Below are 24,756 nucleotides of genomic sequence, written 5' to 3'. Positions count from 1 at the left end.
TGCTCTTCCTCTGGTCACTTCCTGTCAGCACCTGTGTGTCTGATCAGACTTAAAGCTGATTGTTTGCACTTCCTGACGTTGTTCTCTCTAGATCCTTGCTTGTATTGTTCTTACTCTCTGATGTACGCAAAGAATGAAGGATTTTTTCTTTAAATTTTATTTTATTTACCATTTTGTACCTTTTGCACAATTTAGAATTTATTACTGTAAATATTATTTATCTTATTTTTATCTAATTTTATTTTATCTATTTTACCTTATCTTATTTTACCTTATTTTGGCTGTATTGCACCGTGGAACGGAGACAAACGCAATTTTGATTCCACTGTATGTCTGGCATATTTTGAAATTGACAATAAAGTTGACTTTGACTTTGACTTTGAGATGTTTGGTCTTTTTATTCTGTAGAAATTTTGAGTTTTTCCTCTCCAAATGTTATGATGTTACGATTACCCACCCGCTGCTGAAAAATACCCGAATCACTAAGACAACAGCTTCACCGCGACGTAAGGGACGGCTGTGCGTACATTTTCACAGAGACATGGCTGAACGAACACATCCCAGACTCCACCGATCAGCTTGAACAATTCACATGCTACCGTTCGGACAGAATCCTTATTAAAGGAGGAAAGAAGAAAGGTGGTGGAGTCTGTGTTTACATCAGTGATGCTTGGTGTCGAGATGTTGCTGTGGTATGTAAACACTGTTCACCGCTGGCGGAGTTTATGATCGTAAAGTGCTGTCCTTTCTATCAACCAAGAGAGATAACAGAGAGAGAGAGAGAGAGAGAGAGAGAGAGAGAGAGATAATAAACACAGCGACCTTGCTGGTCGCTGTGTTTATTATCTCTGTTTATTCCCCCCACCACCAACAACGCTGATAGAATCGACGCACTTTGGGAACTTTACAACGCCATCAGTGAGCAACAGACAGCCCACCCAGACGGATTTTTCATCATCGCTGGGGATTTTAACCATGCAAATCTCAAGACGGTTTTACCCCACTTCCACCAACACGTGACCTTTCCCACAAGAGAAGGTAACATTCTGGACATGATTTACACATCAGTTAAAGGTGCTTACAAAGCTTCACCCCTCCCCCACATCAGCCACTCTGACCATATCAGTGTAATGCTAATGCCAGCTTACAGACCCAGGGTTAAAGTCACCAAACCAGTTCTGAAGCAGGTATGTGTGTGGCCAGAGGGGACCAGAGGGCCAGAGGGGGCCTCTGCTGCACTACAAGACTGCTTTGACACCACAGACTGGGAGATGTTTAAGCAGGCAGCCACCTACAACAACCACACAGACATTGAGGAGTATTCTGACACTGTTACCTCCTACATTAGCAAATGCATTGCTGATGTCACCACCACCAGAACCATCACAACCGACTACAAACCCAAGCCACAGACCTGTGACAGCAACACCTCTCTGCTGAACGACCTCAACAGCTTCTTTGCCAGGTTTGAATCACACAACAGCACGCCCTCACAGAAGACCAACCCCCCTCCCCACGACCAGACCCTGTGCCCGACTGCAGCCAGCGTGAAGAGAACCTTCTCCAAGATCAACACCCGCAAGACTGCAGGTCCAGACAACATTCCTGGCCGTGTGCTGAAGGACTGTGCAGAGGAGCTCAAAGATGTCTTCACAGACATTTTCAACGCTTCTCTGAGTCAGGCTGTTGTTCCGTCGTGCTTCAAAGCCACCACCATCATGCCCGTTCCCAAGAAGCCCTCACCATCCACTTTCAATGACTATCGACCCGCTGCACTGACCCCCATCGCCATGAAGTGCTTTGAAAGGTTAGTCATGGCCCACATCAAATCCACCCTCCCCGCCACCCTGGACCCCTACCAGTTTGCATACCGATAACAGATCCACCGAGGATGCCATCTGTTCTGCTCTTCACCCAGCCCTCACCCACCTGGACACCAAAAACTCATACGTCAGAATGCTGTTCATAGACTTCAGTTCAGCATTCAACACCATCGTCCCTCAGCAGCTGATCGGCAAACTGGACCAGCTGGGGCTCAGCACTTCCCTGTGCAATTGGCTGCTGGACTTCCTCAGCAAGAGACCTCAGACAGTGCGGGTCGGCGGCAACACATCCAAAACCACCGTCATGAGGACTGGAGCCCCCCAAGGTTGTGTGCTCAGCCCCCTGCTCTTCACGCCGCTGACCCACGACTGCGCCTGCACCATCCTTCAGCAGCAACCACATTGTGAAGTTCGCGGACGACACAACAGTGGTTGGTCTCATCTCCAACAACGATGAGACGCACTACAGGATGGAGGTCAGCCAACTGGCCACATGGTGCAGAGACAACAACCTCTTCCTGAACGTCGACAAGACCAAGGAGGTTGTTGTCGACTTCCGGAGATTCCTCACTCCTAAACCCCCACTGACCATCGACGGTGCTGCTGTGGAGAGAGTGAGCAGCACCAAGTTCCTGGGGGTTCACATCAGTGAGGATCTCTCCTGGACAACCAACACCACATCACTGGCCAAGAAGTCCCAGCAGCGCCTCTACTTCCTCCGCAAGCTGAAGAGAGCACGAGCCCCCCCATCCATCATGTGCTCCTTCTACAGAGGCACCATCGAGAGCATCCTGACCAGCTGCATCACTGTGTGGCTTGGGAGCTGCACTGCTGCCAACCGCAAGACCCTGCAGTGCACAGTGAAGGCTGCTGAACAGATTATCGGTGTCCCACTCCCCTCTCTTCTGGACCTCTACGGTACCCGCCTCACCCGCAAAGCAATTGTGCGTGACCCCACCCACCCCTCACACAGCCTCTTCAGCCTCCTGCCATCGGGGAGACGGTACCGCAGCCTGCGGGCCGGCTCCACCAGACTGGGAAACAGCTTCATCCACCAAGCTGTCAGGAAGCTTAACTCTCTCCCCGCTTTTCCTTCCCTCCCCTCTGCCCCCACGAACACTGGACATTGAAACCCCCTCCCGTTTGCCATCAAGAACTCTGGACTAATAACTCTGAAGCTAACTATTCAAAAGTACACTCAGTTTACTGCACATAGCAACAAGTTTACAGAACTCTGGACTAATAACTCTGAAGCTAACTAATCAAAAGTACACACAGTTTACTGCACATTGCACATATTGCACAAGTTTACTTTTTCTTTACATTTTATTTTATTTATTTTATTTACCATTTTGTACCTTTTGCACAATTTAGAATTTATTACTGTAAATATTATTTATCTCATTTTCATTTTTACCTCATTTTATTTTATCTATTTTACCTTATCTTATTTTACCTTGTTTTGGTTGTATTGCACCGTGGGACGGAGACAAACGCAATTTCGATTCCACTGTATATCTGGCATATTTTGAAATTGACAATAAAGTTGACTTTGACTTTGACTTTGATTTTGAGATGTTTGGTCTTTTTATTCTGTAGAAATTTTGAGTTTTTCCTCCTCAAATGTTATGACGTTACGATTACCCACCCGCTGCTGAAAATAACATCAAGCATTCAGAGATCGATGGACAACAAAGAGAAGAGGAAGGACACATCACACATGGTTGGAGAATGAAGAGGGATTTAATTTCACTGTAATTAAGTCAGTTCAAATCAGGACAGAGATGCCTTGTGGACATTTTAAAATCTGTCCACGCTGCAGTTTACGCAGACCTTCAGTTTTCCTGCGGGGCCGCTGGAGGTCAATGGAAAACATAAATAGGAATAAGTTAAATGAACGTGCAGAATTTATGCAGCATTAATATTTTGTGTCGTACTCGAGGTCAATTCCTGCAACAGGACTCAGAGTAGATTAGAGTTAGATTACAGCAGCTATCTCAAGGAAAAATATTTTATGTTAGACCATGTGCATATTGGCTGCGACGCTAAGATTGGTTAACTCTGCAAACTGAGTAAACATCGCACTCGCTGCCTGCGCTAATGGTTCAACGGCATCCGGCTCTGGACCGCCGTGGTCGTAGGCTACAGAAGACTGGAGTCGCAAAAGCGTCATCTCTGCTAAATCACCTAGTTTATTGCTGATTAGCTATGAGGGTGTGTTTGTGTCTCATGGACTGTTTCATGTTGCAGCTGATGGTCACTGTACAAAGGAGGAAGTGGGCCAAACCGCCTCCCCTGTCTATGTTGATACACTGCCATTCATTAGACTTCTTTTGAGGCTCCTCGCTCTAAAGAAAACTGTTTGTGGTTGATTTGCGTAACACTGATGAGCTGGGAGGATTGTTGACTCCTCTCTCATCCCTCAGTCGTCAAATGCAGACACGTCGTCTGGTGGAGCGTGTAGACGGCTCGAGGCTGGGGGATATAGATCAGCCCGGGATGTTTCTTCCTCAGGACGCCGTCATTCCACAGACAGACCACCCAGACCGCCACCGGGATCAGAGCTGCACAGAAACTAACAAACAGAGTGTGCAAAATCAGTTTCATCTCTGTGACTTCTGCCTTTTCTACCGCTATAGTGACAATGGCCACTAGAGGACACTGTCCAGAAAAATTGTTTTCAAGGTAGATCATTCATATGAAGGCCTGGTTAAAGTCGGAGATTTTCTTTTATAGACACAAGAAAAGAAAAAAACTGATCAAAGCTAAAATTGCAAAGGACAAAAAAATTTAAATTATCGTCTGTTTCTGGGACCAAAGAAGTTACCAGTTTTTAAAGGTTTCAAAATCAAAATGTACTTTCCTCATCAGGTCATGGGATTGTTCATAAGTACCTGTAGATCATGAAGAGGCCGTTGCTGTCGGGTACTAAGCCCCGCCTCCTCTGGTGCATCACTGTGGCGGTCATGGCGAACAAGGTAAAGATGAAGAGGATGAAGGTCTGTCCCTCAGTGATCAGAAACCTGACATTGACAGCAGACTATGATTAGGTGTGGTAACTGCACTGTGAAGGTCGGAGGTTCGATTCCCACTCTTCTTTAAACCGAACTATAAATTATTATATTCTTAATTAATTATTATAAATTATTTGTGTGTATTGTAGAATAGGTAAACTGAGGGCAGGTCGTTTACACGGGGTGTTTGCTGCATGTGGTGAAATTCTGCAACTTAAATTAAGTTTAAGATTGAAGTGGCAACTATTAGAAATTAACTTTTTTAAAACCCAAACTCTCCAACAGTTTGTCAGGCAAACGGCTACTTGAGTTAATCAAAAGTATCTTAACAATAACAAAACATCTTTTGCCCTTCATGTTGATGATGAGTTATCAACATGAAGGGCATCGGATTCTTTCCCGAGTTTCTAAAGGCCCTGACACACCGAGGAGATCGTCGGCCGTCGGTCATTGGACCGTCTGTGAGCGTTCGTCGCTCTAGTTTTCCAGCTCCATCGCTACCCGTCGACCTCCGTCTGCCTTTTTTTGGCCGATTTGACATGTTGATTGAGACATTATTCTCGATTAGTACGCTACCTATAATACGAGTGGTGACCGACAGCGTGTCCAACACCACATGAATACAGGAACTGTGTCTGAAGTTTAGAAGTAGCCAAAACAAAAAAAAATTAAACATTTTAAACCACACTCAGAGATAATGTGAGGAACATTGTATTGATTGTTTTTAATTTGCTTAATCACTCAAACCCACCCGGCATGCTTTTGACTTTCAGGCTTGGTGTTGAGTGCTCCTCAGTCAATAAAGTAATTATTCAGCAACACCTGAGAACCAACTGATCAATTATTACTAACACCCAGACACACACACACACACACACACACACACACAAAGCCTCAGGTGGTGGTGTTCAGTTCATCAGATACTTCTAACGGTTTTAAATCAGCTGTTATCAGAGAAACAAAAATCAAAGGTCACTGCTTTAAGCACACAGTCTCACACTTTAAAATAAATAGACTAAGCTAAGCTGATGCAGTGACTCTGATCTTTTTTCTGGCATATTATAAAAAATCCACTTCTTCAGTGTTTTAGAACATATATTTGGGTAACCTGAGTGTCTACAGACCCAGAAAATGTGAAATAAATCCATCCAGTCCTTTGTTTGTGGTCTGCATAAGTCTTACAACACAGAGAAAAATGCTCCGTTTCAAATGTTCCGTTTCCGCTCTCCTTGTGATGTCACAATGGGATTCTGGTAAAAAAAAAATACCCTCCCCTCCCCTGGTATCTCCACCCATGGACTCCACCCAAGCCTAGAACAAATCTTAAACGCAGGTCGGCCATTTTTAATTCTCGCTACAGAGGAGTGATGTCTACGGGGAAAACTCAGGGGGGGCTCATTGCATTTAAAGAGACACACACACCAAAACGGAGCGTTCTGAGAGAGCTGCTTTATACAGGGTCACAAACCTCCTCTGGTGCTTGATTCATGTTATATTTTGACCAAAGCACAGCACAGATGTTTCATTTAGACCACAGGGGACTGTTTGGAAAGGTGGAGAAGGGGGTTATCTTTAAAATCTCCAAACCAGGGGAAATAAACTGATTAATAAACGGTGCTAATTGAATCGGAGGTCATTCCTTATAAATGCTTTTTAAATTATTACTTTAAATACAGAAGCAGAAGTGTTGTTTTCTCCTACAGAGACTTAACCTTTCACCCTCAGTTACAAAGCAGAAACAAAGCGTGCGTATTATCGCAGTAAGGCAGTCTGACCAGTAGTAGGCAACATTGGGGGCGAGTAGCATCCACCCCGCTGCAGGCATCTTCTCCCCATGCTTCCTGCGACTGAAACAACCACTGAAGAAGAGGAAGAGGGCGAGGAAGAGAGGGACGTACCTGAAAGAGACGGAGGGGGAGGAGGAGGAGGAACGCCTTTTAATCTGTACAGGAGACATTTCACTGATGGATCTGTGAAGCTTGTACTTTTAATTTTGTAAATGTTCTTAATAAGAAATCTGCATAATTGGTCTTTGAAATCATTGTCCTTTCATTAGTTTAATCCTCAGAAAACACACTCTTGTCTTGTAGGTTCTTCTGGATTGCTGCTAGAGTTCAGTCTTTTATCTGCTTTTTGTAAAGCATGTCAAGATAACACTTCCTATGAATTGGCTCTAAACAAACAATGATTGATTGTCGCTCAGTTACAATGACGCTGGGCACTTAAAAGTGAATCCATCACAGGAGGCAGGGGACAGAAATCAATAAAGGAAACATGGACACACTGCAAAATTCACAACTTTTAAAAGGTAATAATGCAAGATAACCACAATAAAAAAGGACTGTTTAAACATTAAAAGCAAAAAGACTGTAATTAATAAAAGCTATAAAGAATAAATCAGAACATTTTTTTACCACATCAGATGACCGAGAGTGTCGTCAAAGTGAAACAGAAGCTCAAAGGCATCAATCTGAAAAAACAAAGTACCGATCAATCTTTCATTAAACCATTTAATACATTTATTTTAGTAAACTTTTTAACTATATACCTAGAAAGCAGGGTTTACAAAGTGCTCTGACACGATGAGACAGTCGACCAACAACAACAAAACACAGACAGCAAAAGAACCCAAACAAAAACCCCGTCCGACATCAGAACACAAACATCAAAATAACTCAGAAAACTTGGGTTAAGACCAAGAGGACCAACTTGTAAGAAGATAAATGAACTTTAAAAGATAGAAACAACATCACATGAAGTGATAATCAGAACAATGTAAGTCTACAGGCGTAACCAAACAGTGAATCTTATTTTCTGATGTTGAACCCACCAGCGAGGACAGTTTGAGGTCCTGCATCAATGGATTCTCTCTGACTGACAGGTGCAGCTGGTAACCAATGAGAAAGAGCCGTCGTGTGATGGAGTCCGCCACCAGGTGCAGGCTGGTTCCCATGACGATGGAGATGATGCCGAGGTGGGTGGCGAAGCGGGGCGGCTTCCTGGGGCTGTGTTCGAGCATCTGCGAGAACAGAAGTTTGACTGTAATCAGAATGTCTACAGAGGAAAGACTCAGTAAAAGTTTATTCTTCAGTCGTGATGAGTTTTGCATCTCAGTTACTTTGAGCAGAACGAGCGGAGCGCTGATGTTGTACAGGATGTGGAGATATTCTGCAACACCTGGACGGCTCAGAGGAAACCAGTCTGCTGGGAGGATGAGCTGCAGAAACATTTAACAATTAAAGAAAACGCAAATTTGAAATACTTATCTTTAATTGTCTTTATGAAGCACTACTGCACAATCACAGCCCGTAAAAGGTAACATATTCATAAAGTCCTCCTCACCATGTTCCTTTAACTCTAATATGTGTCTCTATTCCATCTACAAACCCCCCAATGATGAGAAAAGTCCATCCTCTCCGTCTTTTTCCTGTTCCACTTTTCAGAAAATGTGTGGCCGTTTGGAGATTTTCCCTTCATGACATCACAAAGGGCAGTAGCCCCTCCCCCAGGTGGGTGACACTCCCACAGCTAGGTGTTTGTTCTGCCCTCTGAGTCTGCCTTCTCACCGTAAACAATAGGACACGGAGCGAGAAAGGCAGAGACACCCAAGCCCTTCCAGAAAGGGGGCGTGGTCAGACACAGCTCCTTTACACATTTAAAGGTACAGACACAGAAACAGCCTGTTCCGAGCAGGGCTGAAATAGAGGGGTTTATAGGCATGATCAAATACAGGATCAGAGTGGATTTAGAACAAGAAACTTCACACACATGTTTTGGGGAGCTCTGAGACTTATTTACACTGGTTGAAAAGCAAAAACTCAACTTTCTTGTTTAGCACCAATACACCAAGTCAAATTCCTTGTATGTGTAAATGTACTTGGCAATATACCCCGATTCTGATTCTGATTCTAAAGAACTTCAGACATTCAAGACTAGGGAAACTTATCCTGCAGGCATGAAACTTTAGATACAGTAGCATCAAGTTACCGTGGCAACAGGCCGACCCACATCCAGGATCCAGTTCTGTGCGGTGAAGCAGAGCCAGAGGTCAAAGTGGAATCGAGGCTTTAAGGACAGAACCTCAACCTCAATCTCTTCAGAACCAACCGACCGGCTGCAGAACAGAAACATGACAGGGGAAATAAAATCGTACACAAAAATGTTGAGTCCTCTTCGCTCCCTGTTTCTCCTTGTGGATTATTGTTGGACTCTTTTGAAACAAAACAGGAGGTCAGGTAATATGGGCCTAAACTGGAGGACATCTGATATTTTTAAGCCTGGGCATTTCTCTAACATAGTTTGGGGTCCAGGTTCATGTGGCTGCGAAAAAGTCCTATGCAGCATCCTTCTTCAAAGCCACCAAACTCCATGAGCAAAACAATAAATGTACCTCACACAATGAAATGTGGCAGAAGTGAGAGATTTGCTGACTCATGTATTATGATGCTCTAGTGTAAGTTCAGTCAGGAAGGCTATAACAGCCTTCTTGATCGGGTCTTTCCAATTCATCCCTCTTTGCACGCTCACTCATGTTTCCACTGTCATGCTCGAGCTGTCATTGGGTAATCATTAGTCTTGTCAGCGGTCTCATCTAACCAATGGCATGACGTTCCTCCCTCATTGTCAGCCTGTCATCGTTCTGCTCTCCCCTTAAATATGATTCTTTCTCTGCCTTTCGTTCCTTCATGCTCAATTCTTTACCTGTCCAGTCTCATCAAGTTCTCAGCTTCACCACCACCAGGGTCTGGATTCTATGGGGGGAGGGGGTGGATTTATTCTGTTGGTGCTCAGAATTGACATTCTCCAAACACCCCCCCCCCCCCCCCCCCACCACCACCACCACCACCACCATAGAGTAGAGTAAGCACCAAAGTATTTCTTTCAAGTCAAATATCCATGTTATTCCTTGTAATGAATATACATTTTTGAATTTCTCTCCTGATTGAAATGACTTTATGCACAAAATTGGAGAAACCATGAAGGCTGTGCTGATGTTTGAACTTCCCCAAAGCTGTGTGATCCATAAGAGATGACTGGAATAGTTGATTAACAGTTGATCTAATGAAGAAATATTGATTTTGCTAACCTGCAGATGAACTTTGCTGCATGCAGAGCAGGGTTCTGTCTCCTCCTGATGGACGGCTGCATCCCTCCTGTCCAGTCTCCTTCTGCTCCTGAAGTTCTTTTTATTTTATTTTAGTAAAGTGAAGCAGCTGCAGAATCATTCATCTTGATCAAATCGTCCTCAGTGATGTCTTCCTGACTTTTCCTTCCTCATAGTTTCAGTCTGAATGAGATGCGAGTCCTCGAATGAGACTGTAACAAAGCAGAATGATTTCATATAACATCACGTCCTCCAGCAGCACATAATCCTGTAATCTCTATGATCCTCCTCCCAGATTTGTTATTAGGCAGCCTTAATCTGATCTGGTGTCTGATAAAGTTAGAGGCCTCTGCAGCTTTGTTCACTCTAAATGATAAATGGACTTGAGCTTGTAAAGTTATTTTATAGTTTTCTACTCAAAACCCTAAACGGCCATCAGTATTAACTAATCCCATTCACACACATTCACACTCAGATGATGAAGCAGCAACAACTTGCGGTTCAGTGTCCCTAAGGACACATAAGGCATGCAGCTGCAGGAGCTGGGGATCCAACCAGTCTGCATCGGTCTGTAAACCAGAGCATTCAGGACCAGAATCTAAAGTTAGAAGGAGGACATACTGGCTGCTGCATTGTTGTCAGAGAAGCCAGCACTTCAACATAGCATGTTTCCTTAATGTCTGATCATATAGTAAGGTTACTTTATCATTTCACTCACTACACATCTTACTGATTGGACCTTTAAACCTGGATATACAATATGGTAAATATAATATTTTCTTAATTGATATTTTAACGTTTTCTATAGGCTACATTTAAAGTCAAACCCAATGTGCAGGTTAACTGACATGCTGTAACAATCCTGAAAATAAGGTAAATAAAAATTAGGGGACCAAAAAATATTGAACGCCCTAAAAAAAACCTTCACATTGTTTTCTGTTTAGTTTTTAACTCATAGAAGAATAACTTTCTTAATTAATTAATTATGTAATTATATTCTATTTTTCAAGTCCTGTGTGCAATGTGTGTTGATTTAAAGTAAACTTTCGAATTTTGGGGATTTTGACAAAAAAGACTAAAGTGGAACTCTTTTTAGGTGGAATCTGTTCCGGTCGGACGTATTTTTAAGTAGAACTGGAACTTCCGGCAAATGACTACATAGCGAAAGGTGAAAGTGCTGTTGTTTGTTATCAAAATCGTTGTTTGTTTTCAGTTTCTGGTCATAATAACCAACAACAGATCAACTTTCGCGGCTATTAACAAGGAAACATAGAAAGTACTCAGACTTTGAGCTCTGAAGTTTGTGTTTGGACAACTGTTAGCGAACATTAGCACACGAGCTAACCGGCTAGCTCGCTCAGCTGATACCCGGACGCAGAAACCTGGAGCTGGACGCGCTCCGTGTCGGACCTCTAACCCGTGTTAGAACCGTTTCTCCTGCGCTCAGAACGGAGAATCTTCCCGTTTCATGTGTGACCTGGGGCCGGTTTGGACTTTTTAATGGGAGGCGGCTTGCTTTGGAGGAGTGGACACTGCGGGCGCCAGTTGCGAAGAAAGCGGAGGTCCTGGCTACCTGTCGGGCTCAGATGGAGTCTCTGGCCGGGTACGTGTACAAGGCAGCCAGCGAGGGCCGAGTCCTGACCCTGGCCGCGCTGCTGCTCAACCACTCGGAGGGAGAGACCCGGTACCTGCTCAGCTACGTGACCCAGCTCGCCGGACAGAGGTCCACCCCGCTCATCATCGCGGCCCGGAACGGACACGATAAAGTGGTCCGGCTGCTCCTGGACCATTACCGAGTGGACACGGAACAGACCGGCACGGTTCGGTTTGATGGGTAAGTTGCTGCCACATTCATACTGCTGCCCCGGAAGTCCCAAAAAGTTAGAAAAATATATATATCTTGTGCACACAATTCATCATCTAACTTAGATAATAAGATAATTGTGTACTAGTGTAATGTCATTGTTCAGTGGTTGTGTACTGTCTTACTGTTGTTAGTGTATGTTTTGTTTCTTCACAGAGACATTGTCTCTGTCTCCTGCCCTGGGACTACAGATGTAAATTAGCTTATAGCTAAATCTGGTACAGCTAATTGGCTGTCCACTGTCCCTGTCAAATAAACAAATAAATTAAAAAAATAATAATACCTTGTTACCCCAGATAATAAGTTGTGCACACCTGTTCGGTTCAGAAATGTATCTTGTGCACCCAAGATAATAAGTTACATGGACGCAAAAGATAATACCTTGTTACAACCAAAAATAAATTGTGCACACGCGTCGGGCTCAGATTAGATATCATGTTATTTGAGATATTATCTCTGGCGTTTAAACTAGTTATCTTGTCAAATTAGATGATAACTTGTTCACACAATTTGATTTTTTTGGGCACACAATATGATCACTGTGTTTGCACAAAGTATCGTTGAACTCCAACATACGTTTACCATCTGAATTTCTGCTCGCGTTTAGTTTGGACATCCAGCATGATGGGTCCACTTTTAGAAATTTCCTTTGGTATTTGCTTAGTAATTTTGTGAAGAAGTGATAAATACTGAAAATAAAAAAGACAGACGAATGTAGAACCTGAAGCCAAAACATTTGTTTTTAAAAGTGACCGGAATAAAAAGACAGCATGTGGTAATACTCAGGTGTGAGCAGGTGCACTCAGCTGGAGGCTTTCTTTGTTTGTTTGGTTCTTGTAAGGAAATATTTAAATTTGTCAAAGTAAGCTGTTGGCAAATAAAAGAACTGCTGAGTATCGGGACTCAAACTTTGTGACTTTGTAATTACTTCTCGGGTGTTAGAAGGAAACAATTAAAATGAGAACGAGTCCCGTCACAGAAGCGGCTGCTGTTCACTTCTCCACAAGGTGAAACTATTAACCGGTTTGCCGAGCGGACCACACCCACCCAGTGATGTCACGGCCTGGTGAGAGGTAGTGCTACTTTCAGAGGTCACTAAACTGACTCATCAATTGGAGGAATCTGTTTGAATTCTTCTGAGAGATCTCAGCGTTGCGGAAGAGCGGCACAGCAGGAGCTCCACATAAACACACAGTCAGACATGCACACGCACACAAAGCGCTGTGCTTGCCCCGCAAAACGTCACAGGAGCGTTATAAAGCGGCATGAAACAGCGGCCTGGGCTTATGAGGCAGATGAGTGCTTTTACCATTTGAAAATCAAGATTCTTATGTCTTAGAAAATCTTTTTGTTGTTTGTAAAGTCTGTTGGGTCTCCTTCAGTTGAACTCTTGCGACGACACTCCATCAGTTTGCCTCTAGAAACGGAGCAGTGGGCGGTGCTGACTCTCTTCCCCCATGTGGTGGCAGGGCTAACGTTTAGAGAGGGAGGGGTTCACATGGAGAGAAAAAAAAAACATGTATGACACGTTTGAGCCTCTGAGTGAAACATAAACGAGCTGAGGGAATTGTCATCCCGTCAGTGTGAACACAGAGCTGAGAACAACCAACACAGAGGGAGTCTGACTTCACTCTCTTTTTAGGAAGTCGGTACTCAACAGCAGGGTATATTAGATACTATGACATCAGACTTTTTGGTTTTATAGTGCGGTTTAATGTGGATGTGAACTCTGACCTCAGAGAGGCGTCACATGATGTTGATGTTGACACATCCTGAGTGTTTATCTTCAAACTGTCTCCTGTCTCTCCTGCAGCTACGTCATCGACGGGGCCACAGCGCTGTGGTGTGCAGCAGGGGCGGGGCACTTTGAGGTGGTGCGCCTGCTGGTGAGTCACCATGCCAATGTTAACCACACCACCATCACTAACTCCACCCCCTTGCGGGCGGCGTGCTTCGACGGGCGCCTCGACATCGTCCGCTACCTGGTGGAGAACAGCGCTGACATCAGCATCACCAACAAGTACAACAACACCTGTCTGATGATCGCCGCCTACAAGGGCCACACGGACGTAGTGAAGTTCCTGCTGGAGCAGGGGGCGGACCCCAACGCCAAGGCCCACTGCGGGGCCACCGCCCTGCACTTTGCAGCTGAGGCGGGTCATCTGGACATCGTCAAGGAGCTGGTGCGTTGCCAGGCAGCTATGGTGGTGAACGGACATGGCATGACTCCCCTGAAGGTGGCGGCCGAGAGCTGCAAAGCCGACGTGGTGGAGCTGCTGCTGACATACGCCGACATCGACATCCACGACCACATCGAGGCCCTGGAGCTGCTGGGGGCCTCATTCGCCAACGACCGAGAGAACTACGACATCCAGAAGGCGTACGAGTTCATGTACATGGCCATGTTGGAGCGCTACAGCAACCCTGAGAATATCATCGCCAAGGAGCTGCTGCCGCCCATCGAGGCCTACGGGGGGCGCTGCGAGTGTCGGACCCTTGTGGAGCTGGAGACCATTTGTATGGACCGGGACGCTATGCACATGGAGGGGCTGATGATACGGGAGCGAATCCTGGGCTCGGACAATATCGACTTGTCACACCCCATCATCTACCGCGGCGCCGTCTACGCCGATAACATGGAGTTTGAACAGTGCATCAAACTGTGGCTGCACGCACTGCGTCTGCGTCAGAAAGGAAACAGAAACACACACAAAGACCTGCTGCGTTTCGCCCAGGTGTTCTCCCAGATGGTCCACCTGAAGGAGCAGGTCCTGGCCTCGGCTGTGGAACAGGTGCTGAGCTGCAGCGTGGTCGAAATTCAGAGAAGCATGTCTCGAGTCGACACGGCGGCCGAGTCCGAGCTGCCGCAGGCCATGGACAACTACGAGTCGAACGTTTTTACTTTTCTGTACCTGGCCTGCATCTCCACCAAGACCACCTGCGGCGACGAGGAGCGTGCACGCATCAACAAGCACATCTACAACCTGATCCAGCTGGACCCGCGCTCCCGTGAAGGCGCCTCCCTGCTTCATCTCGCCATCAGCTCCAGCACACCTGTCGACGACTTCCACACCAACGACGTCTGCAGCTTCCCGAGCGCGCAGGTCACCAAGCTGCTTCTGGACTGCGGCGCACAGGTCAACGCCGTCGACAACGAGGGAAACACCCCGCTGCACGTCATCGTCCAGTACAACCGGCCAATCAGCGACTTCCTCACACTGCACGCCATCATTATCAACTTGGTGGAGGCCGGCGCCCACACGGACATGACCAACAAGCAGAAGAAGACGCCGCTGGATAAGAGCACCACGGGTGTGTCGGAGATCCTGCTGAAGACGCAGATGAAGATGAGCCTGAAGTGCCTGGCAGCGCGCGCCGTTCGCCAGCACCAGATCACCTACAGGAACCAGATCCCCAAAACGCTCGAGGAGTTTGTGGAGTTCCACTGAAACGGACCGGAGAGGACAGAAACTTTTAAAATAAATTCTTATAATTTTCTAACCAATCAGTGCTGAGGGGGACATTCAGTACTTACAGCTTTTTATAAAAAAAGTGGGCGTTTGTTTTTTTTATTTAATTATTAACCGCTGAGAAGCAGCCACCACAGACGGGGATCTGTCTGTGTCTCTGCAGCGCAGCCACTGCAAGACGCCAGGAGTGACATCATCGCCGCGCTGCTTCTTGATTTTGCCTTATCTTCTCGCCGAAGAGCCGCCATGTTGCTGTGATTCCACAGACTGAGTGAACGAGTGAGTGTGACGCAGAGACGAGGAGAGAGAGCTACAGGCGGAGAAAATGAACGAATGAATGTACGAATGAGACACCAACAGACAAAACCGACCTCGCCGGCGTTCATCTCATCTCAGACCGTAGGACGAGGTTTATTTTACTGTAACTACGACGACGACAACAACAGAGCTGACAGAGCGATGACACATGATCTGACCGCTTATGATCAGGCTTTAAATTCATTTTAAGGGTTTTTTGTGCAGACGATATTTCTCTTGCCGCTTTTCTCTAAAAACTGAACAACACGGCCGACGGAGTGCAGACCACCCCCAGAAAAAAATCGTTTTACTCGCGACGAGGGGGATTTATTGATTTCAGCTCTTAGTTTTAATAAGGGGGAAATATTTGTGTATAAAGCAACGTTTAGGTTTGAGCCTCATTGAAGGTTTTCTTAATCCTGTTGGAGGAAGAAGTGAATGTTTAATAAAACATGAAGTGGCGCCGTTTGATGCTGTGTGCGGAGTAAAGTCGGGCTGTCTGCACACGCTCGGCCATGTAGCGTCCTTTCATGCTGTTGTTTTTTTGTTCTTTTAACTCCTGAGAGGCTCGTTCATGAATTTTTGGTTTTTTTAAGTTTTATCTTTTATCTTAAGACAAAAGTACAGAAACCCAGAGAATTCCAGCAGAGATAGAGAGATACCCTCGTTTTTAGTAAATTATCAGATTTTTTTATATTTAAGAATAAAAGATGCGGACGGACAGACGAGGACCACGTTATGAAGAATAACCTCAGAAATGTTTTCATACTTTTAACGCTCTTTTCGTTCGATTAGCACCGACATCAATCTCAGAATTTAGAAGTCTGAATTGTTACCCAAATATTGTTAATTTTTAAATCATGTTTAACCTCTTAGCACCGTGTCCACCTGGTGTTTGTTTTCAGTGAGGAGAGAGAGATCGCAGAATCAGGCTGCCAACCGGAGAAAAGCCCAGCGTCTTTTTTTTAGTGTGCTCCACCTTTTTGTGCGGCTGCTCCGAGCGCTCAAGTTGAAAAATTGAAACTTTTCAGAAAGGCGCTGTTGACATCACTGGTGCTCTTTTACAAACATTTGATATTCCCCGTAGTTTGTCTCCTACAGATCGTGTCTTATACCCTTGTCCTCCTCGCTCTGTGTCTGATTGGGAAATAAACCATCTCAAATATAAAACATTCAGTAAAAGGAACGGAGCAGTGTCAGTCATACAGCAGACCTTGTCAACTGTTGTCCTGGTGACAGGACAGACGTGCAGTGCTTTTCTTCTCAGTGCACAAACGCTTCGTATCAGAGCATACAGCCTGAAACAAAAAACCACTAGGTGGACACGGGGCCTTGATTAGAGTCTGACCGATCAATCGGCCGATCAATCAGAATATTCTCATGTAGCAAAATCAACGACTTTTCTGACTTTATTCTCAAAAAATGTAACTTCTTCTTGCGACTGATTCTGCATATTTTCCCCCGATAAATTAATTGAAAATGGGAGTTTGACCCTCGTCTGAGTGTACGTCAGATTGTTTCACTGCTTCAGCTTCAGGTTTTAAGTCTGGACAAAATAAAACATGAAATGTTAAAGGTTCAGTGTTTCTGTCCTGCAGCCAAAGGATCCTCGAGCCCATCGCAGATTTGATTTTAAATCATCTTCTGTCCTTCCGTTTATCCGCCCGTCTGCTCGCTGACAATCTGTTCAGCACACAGAGACTCTGGTGAAGCCTTCAGTTTTGAGTTTGAAGGGTTAGGAGTTCCTCTGAGGGCTCATTAATTCGCACGTAAACAACAAAACAAAGCTGTCTGTTCACCTCAACCTTTTCTAACCCCGAGGAAACCTGCAGGGAGGAGGTGAGCTTCATTATCTCCTCGCCGAGCAGACGGCCTCGTCTCAGGAGCACGAGGCGGTTTGTGTGTGTTCGTGTTTCTAACAAAGACTCGTCAGTCTCTTTAAGTTATTTCATCCATCGACGGTAGAGACTCTCGTCTCTCACCGTCTCTCGTCCTCACAGCACAAAATAGTCGACCTGAACGCTCGTCAATGATTTTGAAGAACAAGTCCGCAGCTTCCCACAACTCGATGTGACACTTCAGTAGATATGGCTTTGTTTGGAAACTGTCTCAAACTGCAGAGTTATAAATCAGAGAAAAGATTCAAACCGATCACATCACTGAAGTCTTTTCTTGTTTTTGTGGCTTTTCTTTTGTCATGAAAATTGTTGCCAAATGATTAAATCTCAAAGAGTCTGTCGTTAAAGTTCTGATTCCAGCGTCTTTTCTCTGTTTCACAACATTTAAGATTGAAAGATGAAATTGATTATTTTCCTCCATTCTTCTCCTGTTGAAGTGTTTTTACTGCAAAGACAGTTTGATAACATCTCGACACGATTGCCAGGTTGGTTAAAAATTTAGTAAACTACAGAGACCTGAAAAATAACGCTTGCCCTGAAGATGAATCTCTGAAGTTTTAAATTGTTTGTAAATAATCTTAAAAAAGGCAGGACCGGCAGTTGAAATTAATTCATTATTTAAATGTCACAAATCCTCCTCCTCTTCAGTGTAAATAAGTCTCAGTGCTCCTAAAAACGTGTGAAGTTTCTTGTTCTAAATCCACTCTGATCCTGTATTTGATCATGCCTATAAACCCCTTTATTTCAGACCTGCTCAGAACAGGCCTGTCTGTGTCTGTACCTTTAAATATGTAAATTAGCTGTGTTTGACCACGCCCCCTCTGGAAGGGCTTGGGTGTCTCGGCCTTTCTCGCTCCATGTCCTATTGTTTACGGTGAGAAGGCAGACTCAGAGGGCAGAACAAACACCTAGCTGTGGGAGTGTCACCCACCTGGGGGAGGGGTTACTGCCCTTTGTGATGTCATGAAGGGAAAATCTCCTTTTTGAGCACACATTTTCTGAAAAGTGGAGCAGGCAAAAGATGCAGAGGATGGACTTTTCTCATCATTGGGGGGTTTGTTAGAGAAACATGGAGAAGTGGATTATGTATATGTGACCTTTAATCTCTCATCTCCAGTGACCCACTGTTAAAAATTCATCAAAAATAATTATTTCCCTAAATCAGGTTGTTCAAAAGGTACATAGATCTGGATCCTCCTGATCCAAGCAGAGGGCTGATTCAGACGGATTACAGGGAACATTTTAATAGAATGATTAAATAGCTGAAACAACAACAAGATAGTTGAATTAGAAGGATGTTTTCATTCAGATGCCACTTTTACATTTCACGCTTTATTCCTTTATTAACACAAGAAGCGAACATTTAAAACACCCGACAGCATCACACATCAGTACAGACTGTAAAAACTACAGCTTCATGTCAAACTGTAATGTCACAGTCCTTCATACATCAAACATTAGTGTATTTACAAAAAGTTCAAGTTTGTCTTTATACAACAAAAGTGCGTCAGATATAAATTTCAAAATAATATACAGGAAGCGTCCATAAGATGCATTTACAGTTTACATTAGTATAAAAAAGAATGAAATCAGCCATCGTAGGTAGTCATGTGTTGTGTCGGCTATTTCTATGACATTCTTTTAATCTCAGTTGGTTTTGATTTTCATATTTTTTTATGTGAATTAAACATTTTATCAAACTCGTTCCTATCAGAAGACTGAGCGTCAGAACTCCGGGTTTGTACTCAGACATAATTTCTTAGTTGTTGTCTTTAAATGTTTTCATAAAACATCTTTACAGCCGAACCGAGCGGACAGGAGGCTGCATTCAGATCCTTTTCAGGTTAACAACGGTTTTAGGGGTGGGGCATCAGGATCCCTGAGTGACGATGAAGGCTTGTGATGCATTCAGGTGATTTTCATCAATTCGTAAAGTCCAACGTGTTGGCAAATGAGGCTCCCAGTCCTCTGGTCCAAACAAATCCAGAGCATTCAGGACCAGACTCTAAAGTTAGAAGGAGGACATACTGGCTGCTGCATTGTTGTCAGGGAAGCCAGCACTTCAACATAGCATGTTTCCTTAATGTCTGATCATATAGTAAGCTCACTTTATCATTTCACTCACTACACATTTTACTGATTGGACTTGTAAGATTTGAAGTTTGAAATTTTGACCTGAATCCAAACTTTATTCTATAAATAAATTCTAATTCTGCTTTTTATTTTGACCGTTTGCACTTATTATTTTTTTCATCCCCCAAAGTCATACTTCTGACTTCCTCAACTTTCTTTCTTCCTTTTCATTATTTTAATCTGTAAACAGATCTCTGAGTTTAAAGTCACATCTCACATATGTGAGATATCCTCCGTCATTAAACTTTTACCAGCTCAAAGCGTCTGATTTTTGTCTGCCTTGAGTCATTTGAACCTCTCAGTGGTGTTAAACTCCAAACACCTGTGGGGATCGAACCCATTCAGGTGCAGGAGTCGACTTTAAAAGTTGACAAGAATCGACCGATGCAGCATCATCGTCGCCTGCACGTTATAGCTCCTCTGCTGCCTTCCCATTGGCTACCGGCTGCAACTCCTCTTCCTGTCTCCTCCGTCTGTTGAAGAAGCCGAGCTGAGGAGGAAGCAGAGATTACTTTTTTATTTTATATTTAACCTTTATTTAGCCAGATAAATAACCCATTGAGATCAGGATCTTGGTGACCTGGCCAAGAAGGCAGCAGCACACATCGTGTGTGTGTGTGTGTGTGTGTGTGTGTGTGTGTGTGTGTGTGTGTGTGTGTGTGTGTGTGTGTGTGTGTGTGTGTGTGTGTGTGTGTGTGTGTGTGTGTGTGTGTGTGTGTGTGTGTGTGTGTGTGTGTGTGTGTGTGTGTGTGTGTGTGTACCTTCCACAGGGCCAGCACCTGTAAAGCCAGGAGCAGCAGGCCTCCCAGTGAGCTCCCCAGTATAATCCAAAAAGGGATGCTGTGATCTTCCTCCTTCCTGAGCTCCAGGATTATCTGCACACAGAAAACATTCACATCATCCACACACTGAATCTAATCTGTTCCCCTCTGACCTCCTGACGGCTCCACGCCTCTAACATGATGGAATAAATTAAATGTCCAGGTGGGAAATAATCCGGTAAACAGCGGAGGATTAATCCACTTTATCGACCAAACAGAGCTAATTATTTTCTTAACATAATCATCACATTAAACGTTAAATCATGACGTGTCAACTCACTGGAGGTTAAGGGTTAAAGGGTGTAAAATTATAAAGGGGTCTTCTCAGGAATATGAGACAGGCTCATCTCCACAACCCCTGCTGATCAACTTTTACCGGGCCACCATCGAAAGTGTCCTGGTCTACTGCTGCACTGTGTGGTTCACAGCTGATCAGCAGAGGACAGGAGGGACAACAGCGGGTGTTGAGGGCAGGAGAGTGGGTGATTGGGACTAGACTACCAGCCCTCAGCGATGTATACACCGGCCAGGCAAAAAAAGGACAAACAGCTGTATCATAAAATAAACCAACCCACACTGGACACTGGACACTGGACACTGGACACTGGCTCTTCTCAGACTGAGAAACAGTTTCTTTCCAAAGGCAGTACAATTCATCCAACCACCCACCTACCCACCCCCCAGCCCTAAGTGTGCTTTATAAATAAATGTGACTTGACTTGACTTGACTAAGAAAGACATGTTTCCTTATGTCTGATGAAATAGTAAGGGCCTGTTTGACTGGATGTAATGACACAAAGCCAACAGCAGATGGCAGCACAGTTACACATCTGCTCAAGCTTAAAACTGTTACTTTGGTTAGAAGAAATAGAGCAAAAAGAAAACACCAGTATCCTAAAAACTACCTGCTCAACATCTGTAAAATACTCACCTGTATGCTGCCATGAAGTATGCATGTAGAAATATGTATCTGTGGACATTGGTGTGCACTGAAATCCATTTCTGTGAAATTGTTTATTTTTCCCTCCTCCTCTGCAAACGGCCTGCTGTTGCTGAATATTTTGATTCTGTGGAATTGTTCCATCTTCTGTATAACTTATCTTATATCATCTTCTTAGGTTATGCTTTGGTTGAAATTTTAGTGAGTCAATTATTTTAAAAAGACAAAAAAAAGCAGATTGATTTGGATGATCTTGCTTGATTATGAGTGTATTTCCTTGTTAGTTTGAGTGCATGTTGTATAAAGAGTTACCTGTCTGACAGGTCGGTCCTCCTGGAGAAACATGGGACTGGAAGCTTCCAGCTGGATGGACGCTGCAGTCAGTAACTCCAAGGACCGGAAGCTTACCTGAAACAGGTCGACAGTGAAACATTCACCCGTCTAATACTTTGAAAAGCACAACAATAGATTATAGAAGAAAGAAAACACAAGGCAGACTTCCTTCATCCTTCACTAAGGGGACGTTTAAGGCCCTGACACACAAAGGAGATCGCTCACTGTCAGCCCTAGGTGGGCCGGCGGTGAGCGATTGGTGTGTCAGAGCGTTTACATGTTTAGCAGCTCAGAAGTCAGATTAAAGAAAGAAAGAGAGAGATCAAGTGATTAAAAACAAGAGAACTGAACAAAGACAAAACAGTCAGAACTTTGTTCAGATTATTGCACAGAAGAATTGCATGCACAATTTCAGTAGATGCATGGTGATTATTTTCCTATGATTACATTACAATGCGTGCAGAAAAAGTTAGAGTTTAGAAAAATGTAGCCGAAGAATAAACCAGAGTTAAACAGAATAATTGTGAGGGTGAGGATTAAAAAATAAAAATACAGATAAATGTCTCTTTAATTTGAACTATAGAAGTTTAGATTCATGTGAGATTCTCTTTATTTTATTCAGGCTCACCGCGAGCAGAGCAGGAAGTTTAAGTTTTCCTCGGAGTGTTACTTTCATCTCTCTGGACGCCGGCAGGTTCAGTCTGCACTGCACCGCCACGCTCACGCTGTTACTGTGGTTCTGCACAAAGACACAAAGAAGAAAATAAACACAAAATCGGAGTCCTAGCTTCTGTAGTTTGTTAGTGTATTTTGTTCCATGCCTGGTGTTTTGTTTTTCTAGCTAACGCAGTATTGTTGCTAACTTCAATAATCATGCTACCGTCACTAATCAAACAAATATCGCTTGACTTTAAGTTCTTCATCTGCAAAACTGGAAGAATTTTCTGATCTTCCTTTTCATGTGCGCTCCCGCACCACTCGTCTGACTCACATGGTGTTTGCTCGAGTCCATGGAGGAGGAAAACAAAAAAAATGGCATACCGATCAAAATCAAGACTTCCTTTTTTGGCACGACAGCTCGTCTACCTGTCATTAAGCAGCAGGTACTGTTAATATGATTAGCTGGGCTGGCTAAGCAACAGCTGCAACGCTGAGATTGATTGACAGATGAAGACATAAATCAGTGTTGAACTTTGACTTTCTTACCAGCTGTGACAGAGGAGACAAATCCTCAGCTGTAACCCGACTGCTTGTTCTCTGTTGAGGCAGTATGCAGTGAGACCCAGCTACCTGCTGAGAGGAAGAAGAGGAGGGAGGGTTTGAAATAGGAAAGTGACATAGGGTGAGGGTTAGGGTTAATTTCTAAAGATGCATATCTTTGTCACAGGAGACATGAAACACAAAAGTTCCCTCCAGGTACTCCAGCTTCCTCTCACAGTCCATAGTTATCCTCGTTAGTTAAATGGTGACTGGTTGTCTGTCTCTATATGTCAGCCTTATGATTGACTGGCAACCAGTCCAGGGTGTAACCTCACCCAATGACAGCTGGGATCACCAACCCCGAATGGGTTAAGCGGTATAAACAATGGAAGGATGGATTTCTCTGTTTACCTGCTCGATGGTGTAGTCTGTGATGTTCACCAGCTGGTTCCCCGATCCTGTCACAGCCCAGATGTCAGCTCTGAACAGGATATCCTGCACTGAGAAGATGCCCAAGTTCTGGATCTGCATGCAGATGAAAAAGATGGAAACGTAAAAAAAAACTGTCTTTTATTGTTAACTAGAAATGTGTTAAAATATGTCAGAGGAAAAGCAAGTTCAAAGTCACCACATAACTGCCAACGCTTTGAGTTTGGCCAGATTGATTTTAAACGTCATTGCACTCCAGTGCTACTTGCAACATGAGCAGCAGTCTGTACTTTTGTTTTTTCTGTCTTAAGAAAGAAGAACTGAAAAAATAATTTGAAACGGTTATCACAAGGCTTTTTTTACATAGCTTTCGTGCTCTTTCCCGATAAGAATCACCTTGTGCCAAAACGAGATAACAGATCAGTCAAACCTGACAAGCAACTAAATCTTAATTTGCAAAGCAGAAAGAGGCGGAACAACACTGTCACGACAGTTTTGACATCACATTCCTCATCTCAAACGTACTGAGCCACATCATACGTGCAGAGGAGTCTCCATTTCTTTCCAAAGACAACGTTAACTGAATTGAACCTTTTGCAACAACACAGTAGAGACTGCCAGTCACTGGTGAGTACAGCTTTTAAATTTGACCATTTCACAACTTACACACACTAACACTAAACGTGAATAGTAAAGATGGTGCCTGTATCTGAAATGTATTTCATGGGTATGATGTGTGTAATTTGTGGCTGGGCAGGCATCAAGAACATTTCACTATGCACTGTGTAGTTGTGTTACCAATAAATGGTAATCAAATGGAAATGTATTTCATGTAAATGTAACTTGATCTGAAAGGCAACTGGACCTAGTTGAAGTTCTTAGAGATGTTTTTCAAAGGGAAGGCTTCTTCATTTCTTATCAGTTTTAGAGGAAAAAGGATGGACTGAAGTTTAAACTTTGTTAGAGCGCAGTTGGGTGCAGAAGCATAAACAACTGTCAGAGCCTTTTACTTTTTAACTTGCCGTTGCAGGGAGGTCACCAGGGGGGCTCGACTGGGGGCTTGTGAGTATCCCCACACCGGTTTGGTTCCTCTCACCTTGAGATCAGCCCCTCTCCAGGACTTGTGGATGGGCATGAGCCTAACTATTTCTAGTTGGTTACGCTCCACCACCTGCGCCAGCTCTTGTGTCAAAGGGGTTGTTTACTTTCCCAAATGTATAAGCCTCTGCATTCTTCATTGCATTTTATTTTCTAAACTACATTACTCTGTTTTACTAGGATCTACTGGGATTTTGTCCTTTGGCGGACCAGTGTCTGTCTGTTTGTGTTGGGTGGTTTGCAATGGACCAAACTAACTACTCTAACACAAAGCCCTTAGTGTCTACCACAACCCTACTAGCATTGCCACTACCAACAGACTGAGGCTACAA

The 24,756-nt window shown here is 44.1% G+C and overlaps 3 protein-coding genes across 5 annotated transcripts in view; 1 reads left to right on the top strand and 2 right to left on the bottom strand.

Annotated features, from left to right (window-relative positions):
* Nucleotides 1-3,562: 3,562 nt before the first annotated feature.
* On the bottom strand, nt 3,563-10,150 carry cln6b (CLN6 transmembrane ER protein b). The gene is made up of 8 exons (XM_065956796.1): nt 9,924-10,150; nt 8,825-8,951; nt 7,956-8,054; nt 7,668-7,856; nt 7,252-7,307; nt 6,613-6,735; nt 4,718-4,846; nt 3,563-4,398 (listed from the first exon to the last, which is right to left on the bottom strand). The coding sequence occupies exons 1-8, from the start codon at nt 9,983-9,985 to the stop codon at nt 4,239-4,241; spliced, it is 945 nt and encodes a 314-aa protein (XP_065812868.1). The 5' UTR covers nt 9,986-10,150; the 3' UTR covers nt 3,563-4,238.
* Nucleotides 10,151-11,065: 915 nt separating this feature from the next.
* Nucleotides 11,066-17,817, top strand: fem1b (fem-1 homolog b). Its single transcript, XM_020648871.3, has 2 exons — nt 11,066-11,775; nt 13,619-17,817. The coding sequence occupies exons 1-2, from the start codon at nt 11,528-11,530 to the stop codon at nt 15,252-15,254; spliced, it is 1,884 nt and encodes a 627-aa protein (XP_020504527.1). The 5' UTR covers nt 11,066-11,527; the 3' UTR covers nt 15,255-17,817.
* Nucleotides 17,818-18,782: 965 nt separating this feature from the next.
* itga11b (integrin, alpha 11b) overlaps nt 18,783-24,756 on the bottom strand; it is a 44,844-nt gene continuing 38,870 nt past the window's right edge. For 2 of the 3 annotated variants that reach the window (XM_020648851.2, XM_029280231.2), the window contains 6 exons: nt 23,309-23,422; nt 22,904-22,990; nt 22,326-22,436; nt 21,677-21,772; nt 20,365-20,478; nt 18,783-20,093 (listed from right to left, as the gene is read on the bottom strand). In XM_020648851.2, coding sequence (XP_020504507.1) covers nt 20,013-20,093; nt 20,365-20,478; nt 21,677-21,772; nt 22,326-22,436; nt 22,904-22,990; nt 23,309-23,422 — 603 coding nt within the window. In that variant the 3' untranslated portion in view covers nt 18,783-20,012. The remainder of the gene's footprint in view (nt 20,094-20,364; nt 20,479-21,676; nt 21,773-22,325; nt 22,437-22,903; nt 22,991-23,308; nt 23,423-24,756) is intronic. The other variant, XM_020648852.2, reaches the window with a different exon arrangement.

This window comes from Labrus bergylta, chromosome 7 (assembly GCF_963930695.1).
Source record: "Labrus bergylta chromosome 7, fLabBer1.1, whole genome shotgun sequence".
Classification (NCBI taxonomy): Eukaryota; Metazoa; Chordata; class Actinopteri; order Labriformes; family Labridae; genus Labrus; species Labrus bergylta.
The sequence above is the reverse complement of the archived record's forward strand: the minus strand, read 5'-3'. Positions and strand labels throughout refer to the sequence as shown.

Excerpts from the sequence above, each read along its gene's own strand:
- cln6b (XM_065956796.1), bottom strand. The coding sequence starts at position 9,985 with ATGCAGCCGTCCATCAGGAGGAGACAGAACCCTGCTCTGCATGCAGCA. Across the intron at positions 8,952-9,923 it reads GCAGCAAAGTTCATCTGCAG|CCGGTCGGTTGGTTCTGAAG; the intron begins GTTAGCAAAATC and ends TCTGTTCTGCAG. Across the intron at positions 4,847-6,612 it reads CCCAATGTTGCCTACTACTG|GTTTCTGATCACTGAGGGAC; the intron begins GTCAGACTGCCT and ends TGTCAATGTCAG.
- fem1b (XM_020648871.3), top strand. The coding sequence starts at position 11,528 with ATGGAGTCTCTGGCCGGGTACGTGTACAAGGCAGCCAGCGAGGGCCGA. Across the intron at positions 11,776-13,618 it reads GGCACGGTTCGGTTTGATGG|CTACGTCATCGACGGGGCCA; the intron begins GTAAGTTGCTGC and ends TCTCTCCTGCAG.